The sequence below is a fragment of the Aquarana catesbeiana genome, linkage group LG06, assembly GCF_042186555.1.
Source record: "Aquarana catesbeiana isolate 2022-GZ linkage group LG06, ASM4218655v1, whole genome shotgun sequence".
Taxonomy (NCBI): Eukaryota; Metazoa; Chordata; class Amphibia; order Anura; family Ranidae; genus Aquarana; species Aquarana catesbeiana.
Window position 1 is genome coordinate 320,191,656 of NC_133329.1, and position 13,921 is coordinate 320,205,576.

Here is a 13,921-nt window from a genome sequence, read left to right on the forward strand (position 1 = left end):
CCCCCCAAATGACCCTATTTTGGAAAGTAGACACCCCAAGCTATTTGCTGAGAGGCATGTTGAGTCCATGGAATATTTTATATTTTGATACAAGTTGCGGGAAAGTGACAATTTTTTTTTTTTTTTGCACAAAGTTGTCATGCATGTTATGCACAACATTTAGAAGCTTATGTCACACATCACCCACTCTTCTAACCACTTGAAGACAAAGCCCTTTCTGACACCTTTTGTTTACATGAAAAAATTATTTTTTTTTGCAAGAAAATTACTTTGAACCCCCAAACATTATATATTTTTTTAAAGCAAATGCCCTACAGATTAAAATGGTGGGTGTTTCATTTTTTTTTTTCACACAGACGTTCACGGTGACACCTCACATGCATGGTGCAATTGCTGTTTACATTTGACGCCAGACCGACGCTTGCGTTCGCCTTTGCGCGAGAGCAGGGGGGGACAGGGGTACTTTTTTTTTTTTATTTTCTTTATTATTTTTTTGCTTTTTTTATCTTATTTTTAAACTGTTCCTTTCATTTTTTTTTTAATCATTTATATTGTTATCCCAGGGAATGTAAATATCCCCTATGATAGCAATAGGTAGTGACAGGTACTCTTCTTTGAAAAAATTGGGGTCTATTAGACCCTAGATCTCTCCTCTGCCCTCAAAGCATCTGACCACACCAAGATCAGTGTGATAAAATGCTTTCCCAATTTCCCAATGGCGCTGTTTACATCCGGTGAAATCTAAGTCATGAAATGCTCGTAGCTTCCGGTTTCTTAGGCCATAGAGATGTTTGGAGCCACTCTGGTCTCTGATCAGCTCTATGGTCATCTGGCTGAATCACCGGCTGCATTCTCAGGTTCCCTGTTGGAGGAAGACGGTGGGGGGTCATTCCCTCCCACTGCTTGTAAAAGCAGTCTAGAGGCTAATTAGCCGCTAGTATTGCTTTTACATGAAAGCCGACCGCTGGCTGAAAAGAATGATACCAAGATGATACCTAAACCTGCAGGCATCATTCTGGTATAACCACTTAAAGTCGTGAATGGCGTACCTGAAGACAAAAAAATGGTTAACAATAAAACACAGTAAACGGTAAAGTATAAAAAATTGCATACCTGAAAAGCAAACATGGTAAAACATAATAACAATAAAACATTGCAGAATAGAATACAGTAAAAAAGAGCAGAACAATAGAGAGAGAATAGAGAGAGAGAGAGAACAATAAAACAACAATTTTTTTTTATTTAATATTTTTTTTTTTTCCACTTTTTTTTGTAACTAACTTTTATAACTGTAACCGGTTCCAGGTTCGGGTCTCTCAAAATGCGATGGCATCTTGGGAGACCTTGTGAAAGTGTGCCTAGTCTGTGCAATGCTGTACCCTACGCTAATACTCAACTAGTGAATGGTAGCGTTCAAAACATTCACCAATGCAAAGACCAGGATCGTCAGGACAGGAGGGACAATAATAGTGGGTGTCACGCCTATATCCGCGCTTGCTGCAGACACGACATCTTTTTTGGGGGGGTTCGCTGGGTAGGGGTACTTGGGAGGACATAAAAATGGCTCTCATGCAGCCGACTGCATTTGGTTGGGGATGTGAATGGGGGAAGTACGGGCGCTGCAGAAGTGGTGGGTTCCCAATTAGGATTGGCGAATGCAGCAGGAAGGGCACTATGGGCACGACGGGCCTGTGTTTGTCTTCTTCTTGGTGGCAGCGGGACACTACTTGTGCTTGTCACCTCACCAGCTTGGACTGCACTTATGGGACTCGCCACATCACCAAGTGTTACTGCAGTGCTGGTTTGACTATGACCGGGGTGTACTAGGCCGCTGGTGCTTGCCAGTTCACCAAAACGCTACCAAAAAAACTGTTAGCGATCGCAGGGATCAGGCCTGACTCTGCGAACGCTGCAGTTATGCGTTTAGTGTTTTGTAAGTGACAGTGATCGATCGATACTGCACTTGGGTGGGCTGGGCTGGGCCGGTCGGAGGGGCAAAACGCAGGTGCTAGCAGGTATCTGGGCTGATCCCGCTAACACTGCATTTTTGGGAACCCTAAACTGCTGGGGACGCTAGTATAGATCTGATCGGATCAGATATTGATCCGATCAGATACTATACCACTAAGGGAGGTGTACGGTGCGTGCGTGGGTGTTAGCGGTACTGGCGCTAACCTGACGCTGCTTGGGGCTGGTGTTTGCCAGTTCACCAAAATGCTACCAAAAAACCTGTTAGCGATCGCAGGGATCAGGCTTGACTCTGCGAACGCTGCAGTTATGCGTTTAGTGTTTTGTAAGTGACAGTGATCGATCGATACTGCACTTGGGTGGGCTGGGCTGGGCCGGGCGGAGGGGCAAAACGCAGGTGCTAGCAGGTATCTATGCTGATCCCGCTAACACTGCGTTTTTGGGAACCCTAAACTGCTGGGGATGCTAGTATAGATCTGATCGGATCAGATATTGATCTATTCAGATACTATACCACTAAGGGAGGCGTATACTGCGTGCGTGGGTGTTGGCGGTACTGGCACTAATCTGACGCTGCCTGGGGCGACGCATATCACCGCCGGGCGATCCGGGGGCTAAACCTTTATTCGGTAATAAGCAGCGGGTGCCCTGACACTATAAAAAATAAACGAACTAACCAGCATCACCCGTAACAGTTATACGGTGATCAGTGGCGAAAGGGTTAACTAGGGGGCAATCAAGGGGTTAAAACATTTATTAGGTAGTATATGGGGGTCCCTGTCGCTATAAAACTCTGATGGCGAACCTAAATATTTACGTCCCTAACTAGCGTCACCAGCGACACTAATACAGTGATCAGAAAAATTATCGCTTAGTGACACTGGCGACAGGGGGTGATCAAGGGGTTAAAACTTTGTTAGGGGGGGTTAGGGGGGTATCCTAGACCTAAAGGGGGCTAACCCTAACTGCCCTAACACAGTAACTTTCACAAACTGACACCATTCAGTAATCAGAAAAAAAATAAATAAATAAACTGCTTGGTGTCAGTGTGACAGGGGGGGAGGGGTGATTGGGGGGGGATCGGAGGGTAAAGGGGGGTGTTTTGTATGCCTGGCATGTTCTACTGAGTGTGTAGTGTGTTTTCACTCACTCGGATGTCTTCTCTCCTCGGCGCCGGAACGGAAAATACTGAGCCGAGGAGAGATGACATCATTTCCTTTGCTGCTGTTTAGCATACAGCAGCAAAGAAATGATTTGATTGGCCAGCAGCGATCGCGAGGGGGGGCCACAAACGGATGGTCTCCCCCTCATCTCTGATCGCCGCTGGTCAGAAGCCGACCGCCTCAGGCACCGGGGGGGGTCTGATCGGACCGCCCGCGGGAGGCAGATCACGTATATGTACGTGATTCTGTCTGCCCGTGCCACCTTGCCGACGTAAATCGGCGTGAGGTGGTCCTTAAGTGGTCAATGATGATGCCCTTGGAATAACTTCACAACACTCCTGATGAATAGCTGTAATGCCAGGAAACACGTTGAGTGCCACTAGATGCCAACAGTTACTTGTCTCTATTACATATGTTTTTCAATCGATTTATTATACCATACTTTCATACTCACCATTGTCAACTTCAGTGGAAGAAGGGGAGTATTGTGAAACTCAACCTACTTTTTTTTATACGCATTCATCATCCTGAGGTGGCAAAAACAGTGCAATAATGATATGGAAACGCATCTTACTGACCAAGTGCCGAAATTGGGCCTTTTTGGACTTGGAGACTAAACTATAATTGTTTAGCTGTAAAATGTTATTAAATATTATATAATAAATCTATGAATAATACATACTGTATAACCCCTTTTCCTATTAGTATCCAGGTTCATACGACCTGAAAAAGAAATAAAATGTTCTAGACTGAAAATCATACATCTTTGATCTTCAATATCTTCAATATCCCCCTATGTTATATAAAAATTGCATAAAAATCACATGTAAGAAGATGACTTTGTTGGTTGTATTTTGATCAAATATCCAAAGAAATCCTAATTGTGTAAAAATGGAATTTGGAAAATTCCAGGAAATGTTCTAATTCCAACCTCCTTTCTTCCCAAATAAAAACCTAATACTTAAGAGCACATTCATCAAAACCAGCTATAAATTAAAGCCAACAATGCATAATGGTAGAACAGGCTACAAATCAAAAAGTACAAAACCAGCACATCTTCAAAAATATTTGGGATATTGAAGAAGGGCTTCTGGAAATAAGGTGGTTAAAAAAAGGGCTCAAGTGCAATACAGAAAACTCAAAGCTGAAAGCAGCCACAGCTAAATATTGAACAAGTATTGAGAAACAAAATGAGTAAAATAGGAATTTGTGAATAAATTATAATACTATCTAAAACTCAAATATTTTACAGCTTCTTTGCAGATATTGGCAAGTGTATCAAAGGGTAATTTGAAGACCACTCTTTTAAGGGGCTGGATCTCCTACTGTGCTCTAATTCCTTAGTTCAAATGTTACTTATAAAATATAGAAATTATTTGAAGTATTGTGGCAGGATAGATCATACATGAATGCACAACTTTGATGACTGAAAAACCCAGCATTCAAGAGCCACCAGAGGAGGAATGGAAGGAAACCCTTCCACTGGAACATGTGTGGATACAATTGTCCAAGGGGAGATTTACTCTTATTAAGATTTCCTTTTATTTCCTTATATGCACATGGGACAGTAAGTGAAGGAAAAATCTCCCCAGTGAGAACAAAGGTAGCAAATAAACCAGATAGTTAAAACTCTTCCACACACAATCCAAAGCTATAAAATGCTTTTTGGTTTTGATGAATTTTATTATTAAGAAAAAAAAAAAGAAGTATCCTCATTAATAATGGTATGCAAAGACATTGATGTGTAATCACTAGGGATGTACCGATACCGGTACGAGTACAGATACTTTTTCTAAAGTACTTGCCAATACCAATCACCGATACCTATTGCCTGTGTTTTGGATTCAGAACAAAAGTCCGATATTATTATATCTACCCCTGATCAGATTGAATATAAAAGCATGCACGCTCTGAAGTGATTAAGCTGACTCTCAGTTCAGAATAAAAAAAACTTCTTTTTAATATTTTCGCTTCTCAAGACTTTTATACAATTCCAATAAAGATTAAGATACACCAACAAGACTGGCGCATACAAACCACAAATATAAAAATACATATAGTGATAAAACATTGGTTTTAGCTGGGTGCTCATTTGAGGAAGTAGCTTTGTTCTTGCAGCATTTCTTGCTTCTTTTAATCCATTGGTGTTATGTTGTTATATTCTGAATGTATTCTCGGAAGCAGACGCAAACTTTTTGTTAACTGTTGCAGTCAGTCCAGTTCCTAAGCAAGGGAAGGGTGAGCTTTGCAGAATATCTGAATATGTCTTAAGGCTTATTAAGCGTAGAAGCTGAGTTATATATGTTAGGTATATAAACCATGTATTGGAATAGACAGTTCACCATGATCACATTTCTTAATCACATCCATTACAACTGGGTAGAGGGGTGGTAATAATAATAATACTTAAGTAAAAAAAATATATATAAAAATAAAAGTATAAATAAATTCATTGTTATTTATTGAATTAATAAATGCAAAAAGCATACCGAACAACCAGCCCTTGAAGTGCAATGTCCTTAAAGTACAGACATTTTGAATTGAGATAATATACAGTCTCTGCGTAAAATCCCCAAATACTACTGTATATACCATGCCAAGCTTGTGTGTATCATACAAACATGGGAAACACTGGGCAAAGGAGAAAACTAAACAAAGTTCCAGCTGATAACAGTAGTTCACCTTATTGTCAAGTGGAATTAAGATTGTCCACTCACATGCTTCTATGTGTGGATAGGATCCCAGATGCATGGCTCAACAACAAGCTCCTGGCCAGGGAGAAATGGAGCAGATGTAACAGCTGGGTAAAAACAGGAGGAGCAGCTAGATGAGGAGAGCCACCCACAGCCACTGCTGACAACGAGTAAGCTGCTGGACCATGCAGGATGACAGACCCGGTAGCAGCTAGGAGAGCATTGCAGCTGGCAGGAGAGAAAGGAGGAGGTGGGGACGGCATCTGGCAAAGCTGGCAGGAGGGAAAGGAGGAGGCAAAGGGCAGAAGTGACAGCAGACGGGAGGGGAGGAGGCGGGGACAGCTCAAACATCATTGGTTGTTAAGGACAACCGATAATTGCCGGCATTCTTTTTTTCCCCCACATTCCCCTGTTGACAGCTGAAAAAAATGAACCTGAAAGTATTGGTTTCTGGTATTGTACCATTTGCACGTACCAGTATTGGGATCAGTGCAGCCCTAGTAATCGAAGATGCATTTATTATTACATTGTTAAATAGTCAGACTGAAAACATTTGTAACATGCGTATTGGTTGATGCAAACAGCCTCTTTTTGTGACTTTCCTCATAATTGAGAGAAATTAAATGTACAGAGGATCCAAGGCCCTGTCATACTATACCTACTATACCTACTTCCATTTATGTGCAGGGGAATATAAAGCTCAACTGACCTTTCAAACTTAAATTAGCCAAATACATTCCAGATGCATCAAAACAAAAGGTGTGCATAGTCCTAAAGTTTGTTTTTGTTATAATGCAGCCACATCCTGAGTAGAAAAGTCTTCCATCTACTGCAGAGAAAGACCCTTCTTGTCTGTGTGGAAGCAATGGTCTCTCGCAGAGTCTGATACATCCAACACTGAATCACAGCTAGAGATCCCCGAATAACAAGCATAAATTTCATTAGACTGATATTTTTCCAACCCTAACCTGCATAGAGTTAACATGTTCTCCCTGTGCCTTTGTGGGTTTCCTCCCACACTCTAAAGACATGCTGGTAGGTTAATTGGCATGAGATTCAGTTAAAAGCAATAGAAAATGTCCATATAGTTTGATATGTTGTTTCAATATAACTGGATTATCAAAAAGGCCAGACTACTAATTAAAAATACAATAGGATTGCAATGTTTGTTACAAAATGTGATACAAAAACACTGCTAAACAGTTTTTTTTTAATGCTGACATGAAAACAATTTAATTTAATATACTTCAAATGTATCAATAGTCTACACTGTGCTGTTTTTTTCTGATCTTTTAGCTGATTTTTGTCTTAAAGGAAAACTATACTTTTGTATTATTATCATTTAGGCTACCTCTCTTCTCTGAAAAAACAATAGTGCATCAGTGAAGGATGAAAACATACATAAGGCAAAAACTAATATTAACTACTGGTTCAGAGATATCACTCTCAGTATCACAAAGTTATGAAATAAACCACTCTGATCAATGTAAGATGTCTATGGTGGTCAAAACGTGATCATCTAAATGGTAGTGAAATGCAAACGAAAAATTCATAGAAGTCTTGTAAAAAGATGAGTCCCATAAAAGATTATATTGGAAGAGTATTGGAAAACTTCACTATAAATCTGTGGTCCACCACTAATGTGTAAAGCCAGCATGCTTACCAGAAAATGTGCACTCATATACTGCAAGTATTGAGTCAAACACGCAGTTACAGAAATCACTCCAACCATATCCTACACTTCCCCATGTTTATTAGGGATAGCCAAATGATCCAAATATAGGTAGAAGGAATCAATTATCAAAGGACAGGCTTCCGACACATGACTAACTTCATCAGGCAAATTGGCAGCTCACAGATACATGTGGAGGAAACGGCAAGCATCTGCACATAGTGTAAAACTGTTTAAAACTATTTATTTAAAAGATAGATGTACACTTACATAGATCCACTTGTAAATAGTGCTAAAAGGATAAACATCAAATTCATGGATAGTAGCAAAAAAAAAGGATTGCAGTGATGTCACGAACACCATCCAACACAGTGACGTCACAAACACTTCCAACGCATTTCATCCTATTGGACATCATCTGGGGTGTGGAGGTCGTGTCAAGTCACTGTGGTTTATATAGATTTACAGTCCAATCAAAATTCTTAGTCAAAATTGGCAATCAATTGCCTGGATTGAAGACTGGAAAGTTGTTCAAACATCGTTTATACACTGTGGGGGTTATTTACTAAAGGAAAATCCACTTTGCACTGCAAGTGCACTTAAAAGTGCACTTGGAAGTAAAGTCGCTGTAGATCCGAGGGGAACATGCAAGGAAAATAAAAAACAGCATTTTAGCTTGCACATGATTGGATGATAAAATCAGCAGAGCTTCCACTCATTTCAGATCTACCCCTTAGATTTAGAGCGACTGCACTTCCAAGTGCACTTTCAGTGCACTTTCAAGTGCACTTGCAGTGCAAAGTGGATTTGCCTTTCGTAAATAACCCCCTATATTTCTAGTGAAGTGCTAGCAGCTACATATATTCTCTAAGAGCAGTTCTATTATACTCTTTTACCTCTCATCCTTCACCAAAATGTTATACTTACCTGACCATGCTCTTACCAGATCTGTACGGTGAGGCTCACTTTAAGCTACTTAGCATCTTCCGCAAACTCTTCTTCTGCACTTGTACAGAAAAATCCCATTCATCCCCATAGTTACATAGTAGGCAAGGTTGAAAAAAGACACAAGTCCATCAAGTCCAACCTATGTTTGTGATTTTATGTCAGTATTACATTGTATATCCCTGTATGTTGTGGTCGTTCAGGTGCTTATCTAATAGTTTTTTTTTATTATCGATGCTCCCTGCTGAAACCACTGCCTGTGGAATAGAATTCCACATCCTTACTGCTCTTCCAGTAAAGAACCCTCTACGCAGTTTAAGGTTAATCTGCTTTTCTTCTGATTTTAGTGAATGGTCGTGTGTCTTATTAAATCCCCTTATGCAGAAAAGTTTTATCCCTATTGTGGTGTCACCAGTATGGTATTTGTACATTGAAATCATATCCTCTCAAGCGTCTCTTCTCCAAAGAGAATAAGTTCAGTGCTCATAATCTTTCCTCATAACTAATGTCCTCCAGTCCCATTATTAGTTTTGTTATCCTTCTCTGGACTCTCTCCAGTTCCAGCACATCTATAGAGAGACCATCTATTATATGACCTAACAAGAGATGGCCTTTCCAAATGAATGAATAGGATTTGTACATGCATGTGCAGAAGAAACAAAGAACAGACAAGTAGAGTATGCAGTGACAGCGGTTTAACTCCATATTCCTTTGGCAGGAGTGTGGACAGGTGAGTGTAAGACTTTGGGGGATGCTAATGGGTACCTTAATAGGTAATTATCTAAATGTATAGTCATCCTTTAATAAAACCCAAAAGAGGGTAAAAAAAGGGTTCAAGGGTCTAAGTAAATCATTAGCCAAGAATTGCTGTCTAATTTCTTGTGATGTGAGAAATACATGGGGCTGCCATTGTTGACCTTCTTCTGAAAATATAAAAGTCTCTATGCAGTGCTAAAAATTTTTCAGCAGCAGTCCATAAAGCACAAGGAAGAAAGTTGAATGAAGATGAAACCCCGAATCAGCCTCCATGTGAGTAAGAAACACACAACACCGCAGTGACACTTCAATCTCCTTACCAGAAATAGAAAATGATTTACTAAAACTGGAGAGTGCAAAATCTGGTGCAACTCTGCATAGAAACCATTCAGCTTCCAGGTTTTTTGGTTAAAGCTTAATTGAACAAGCTGAAGTTAGAAGCTGATTGGTTTCTATGCAGAGCTGAACCAGATTTTGCACTCTCCAGTTTTAGTAAATCAACCCGATAGTATTTGAAGCTTGTATCCTAGAAGCATTAAGCCTGGAAGAACTTGCCACACTCCTCAATCTCCACATAGGACACCAATAAATGGGTTCACATGTATGGTATCACACGAATGGAATAAAGCAATACATAGTGAAGTCCAAAAAGCATAAGGAAAGCTTTATTAAAATTGTACTTACAACAATAACATGAAAACGAGCAGTAAAAGTCAAATGCCACGGCTCACAGCATTCCCCTTTCTTCCATGTGCTATATGGACTGCTACTAATAATGTTTTAGCACTGCATACAGATTTTTATATGTATCTTATTTGCTATCAACAAATTTATGCTGGCTGCTTTTAATTTGTGCATTTCTTTGATCTAATCACTTTACAGCATGGTTATTTTTGTATATTTTGCTTCTTCTGAAAATGTTGATTGACTTGCTGATGTTATTGTACATCACTGACTTTGCTATTTTTTGAGACACTAATCAGCATTAAATTAATAAATCAGGGAAGTTTTAGAAAAACCAGAAGACATTTTCTGCATGGTTTAAATTTTTGTGGAAGGAGGGTGAGCATGATGCCACCCTCAGATTTAGTTGGACACTGGAAAGTGTTTCCAGGTTCAGGTTTTTAGCTTAGGGGTTGCAAGATCAATGCACTCTGTTTTATTTATATGACTAGAGATTAAGAAAGAGGACAAGCCTGTAGATGTGTTTAACTGTAAAAAATAAATACAAATTAATCCAATCAGTGCCTGTCCTCGAAATATGTAGGATCAGCGAAACAGACAATAAATAAATTAAATCCTTACCCTTAATTATAAGTTGGTATTTACTTAAAATGCTTGAACCATTGACATGTGGTCTTACTCATTTTTATCATTAAGATGATGACCTGTGAGTAGATGAAGATGCAATTTGGTGCAAAACATAATGAATTGTATGATTCTCTGGATATGCATATGTTCAGAAAATTCTACTTGTCTGTTGTTCTTAAACAAATAGACATTTTTTTAAAACTGATAAACATTCTTTTCCTTGAATAAGACTGGCATTGTGGTTGTCTGCCCATCTTCTGTCTAATGAATGCACTGTACATGCATGCTCAGACAATACCAGTATGAAATGTATATTCTTGGAACACATTTTTAAAGCCTAATATACCAAAATACCTAATCATTTTCTCTTTGCATTCTGCATGTAATGTTTCTAGATTTTATTAACATTTTTCCCATCTACTTACCTGTACTTCTTCCAAGTGGCACCAATGTGGCCTCTGCAGTCCTCCTCATTTTGAGTGGGGCAAATACATCACACAGCAGTGGCATGTGGGCACTGCTACTTTGCCTGACTTAGAGATGAACTAGATCTTCTGTAGTGCAGAGGACTAAATGGTTTGGAGTTATGATTGCATGTGCATCTACTTCCAGGTTGAGTGAAATAGGGAGACATTCAACCTGGTAGTGGGGCAATGACCAGTGGATCAAACTGAGTTTCCTCAGTGGACAGATCTGAGGACAAGGTGAGTATTACTTTGAACACTGCATTTTTTTCAAGGATTTTATTAGTGTTATTTAACCCTACATTAAAAATGGGAGTTATTGTGCACATTGACAAATCAGGTTCTTCTCTTCTCTGAATGGAAGAAAGAAACTGACTGGTCAATATGAGCAACATCTCAAACTGAATCTACATGACAGAATTTACTTTGTGCAGAATGGAAGACATCTACCTTTTGGTATCATGCGTCTTATGCTAACGCTAGATTTAAGAACAATGTAACATTTCTTTTACTTTTTACACATACTTGCAGGTTCTTAATAAAATGATTTCAGTAAATATGCCATCCTGACTAATAAATGTTAACACATTATGACCTTTATTTTTCTAATTTTTTTTACAGATTACGATGTTTGGTAAAACAGCTTGAGAAAGGAGATATTAATGTATCAGACCTGAAAAATAATATTGAATATGCAGCATCTGTATTGGAAGCAGTTTACATTGATGAAACCAGGTAACATTTTATTTTTTCATTTGTTGATAATAATTGTTATAAGAGTTATATATGGACAAATGTAAAAAAGGAGAACAGGGTACACCAAAAACTGCACACCTTGGTTTACCTGTGTCTGGCCAACATAGTAGGACTAAGAATATGGTCACTAACAGAACCAGATGTTATTGTGCATATTACAGAGAGGTGACACCATCCTTACCATGCAATCCTTATACCACTATGCAGCACTGATCCTTCTCTTCCCATTGTTTAGTACTCATAGTGGTACTTATGCCGCACACGAGCGGAATGTCCGATAGAAAAAGTCAGACGGAAGCTTTTCATCGTCTATTCCAGTCGCATGTATGCCTCAGCGGACTTTTTTTTTTTCAAAAATTCTGACAGACCTAGAAATGGAACATGTTCTAAATATTTCCGACGGAACCAATTCCTATCAGGAAAACTGCTCGTCTGTATGCTGTTCCGACGTACCAAAAACGTTGCATGCTCTGAAACAAGTAAGAGACGGAAGCTATTGGCTATTGCACTTCCTTTTTCTAGTCCCTTCATACGCGTTGCACGTCACCGCGTTCTGGACGGTCAGACTTTGGTGTGACCATGTGTAGGCAAGACTGCTTGAGTGGAATTCCGTCGGAGTTCCATCTGAGAAACCTTCAGAGTTTATTCCGACAGCAAAACCGGTCGTGTGTACAGGGCATAAGTTTTCAACTCCAGGCTCTGTGGTCCCCTCACATACCTATATCCCTCTGAGACCCCCCCATTTTGTACTACATGGTTTTAATATACTTGTCTTTTTACAATTTCTTCTGGATAATCACATGACGCTGTCCCTCTTTTGATCTTCTTCAGCAGTGCGTGGCTCTCAGAGATGCAGAGAGCAGTGCTGATTTGAAGGGTGCTGTGGTGACACTTTCTAAAAGGACCATCTGGGGGCCAATTGAATCAAAATAAATTTGTTTTGCGTTGAAAGCTAAGTTCACCTTTTTTTTTCTAAATTCCAGCTCCCCTATGCACCAACATAACATTCATGTACTATTTTTGCAAAAATATCAAAGCTTTCCATAAAATCTACAGACACATACATATCTCCTTTCGATTTACCAAATTTATATAATAGGAGGAAACACCTATCTAGCCAATCACTCTGTATCCAATCAGGCAGGCCCTTGCACTACATAACTGATGGCAGATCTAAAGGAGATTGTACAATCAGATTGTATGGTGTATGGCCACCTTTATACACCAAAAAATACTAGTTGCGCTTTCAGTGCGATTAATTGTTAACAACACACCAAACACAGAAGCAAACACACATTTTGGCATGTGAAAAAACGAATGGCAAATGCTGCAAAATGCACAGTAAAAAACACGTAACCCACAAAACGCCAACATGTCCCATAAGTCACATATAGCACAGCCCATTTAAATCAGCAGGCTGCCCTATGCGTGTCACAAGAAAATTGAGACACAAAATTTGCACTCCCACTATACTAGCTGTGAATAGGGCCTGAAAGTGAAATTGGTGCGAACAATGAGGCTCCATTCACATCCATGCGTTTCTTTACATTTTAGGAATTCACTGCACCAAAAATCGCAGTAAAAAAATGCACCAAGCTCCGCTATAAAAAGTTCTGAAGCTTCTTTGGGGTGATTGCTGCGTGTAGGGAAGCCCATTCAGGTGGGTGGGCTGCCCAATGTGTGATGAGTGAAAATGTTCCAAAACACCTCCCCACCTTGCTAAAAAAAAATGCATGTGGGAATGCGAGTTCCCGCTATGCAGAGATGTGAACGGGGCTTGACAGAGTGTTTCTGTCCACTCCCTTCTATGTACTTGTATAAAGATGGCCATACACAATGCAATCTGATTGTGTATTTAGTGAGAAGGGTGATCACTGATTGATTGCATTTCATTTAACCTCTTCCCGCCCAAGGTACGTTATATGACATCCTTGACTTTGTGCGTGGATATCTGAATGATGCCTGCAGCTACAGGCATCATTCAGATATCGTCTTTTTCAGCCGGCGATTCCCTGCACCATGAGAATGATCATAGCGGCTGTTCCACCACTTGATCGTTCTTATTGGCAGCTAGAGGGGATATCCCCCCTGCATCTGCCCACCGGTGCTTCTACCGACTCACCGCTTCCATCGGTGAGTCAGAGACAGGATCCGCCGGCCCTGGATGGTGACCATAGAGATTTCCGGTGGACC

The 13,921-nt window shown here is 39.9% G+C and overlaps 1 protein-coding gene across 3 annotated transcripts in view; it reads left to right on the top strand.

Annotated features, from left to right (window-relative positions):
- Positions 1 to 13,921, top strand: part of PDE1A (phosphodiesterase 1A) — a 490,470-nt gene that overhangs the window by 344,034 nt on the left and 132,515 nt on the right. For all 3 annotated transcript variants that reach the window (XM_073633739.1, XM_073633738.1, XM_073633740.1), the window contains one exon: positions 11,594 to 11,707. In XM_073633739.1, the coding sequence (XP_073489840.1) occupies positions 11,594 to 11,707 (114 nt within the window). The remainder of the gene's footprint in view (positions 1 to 11,593; positions 11,708 to 13,921) is intronic.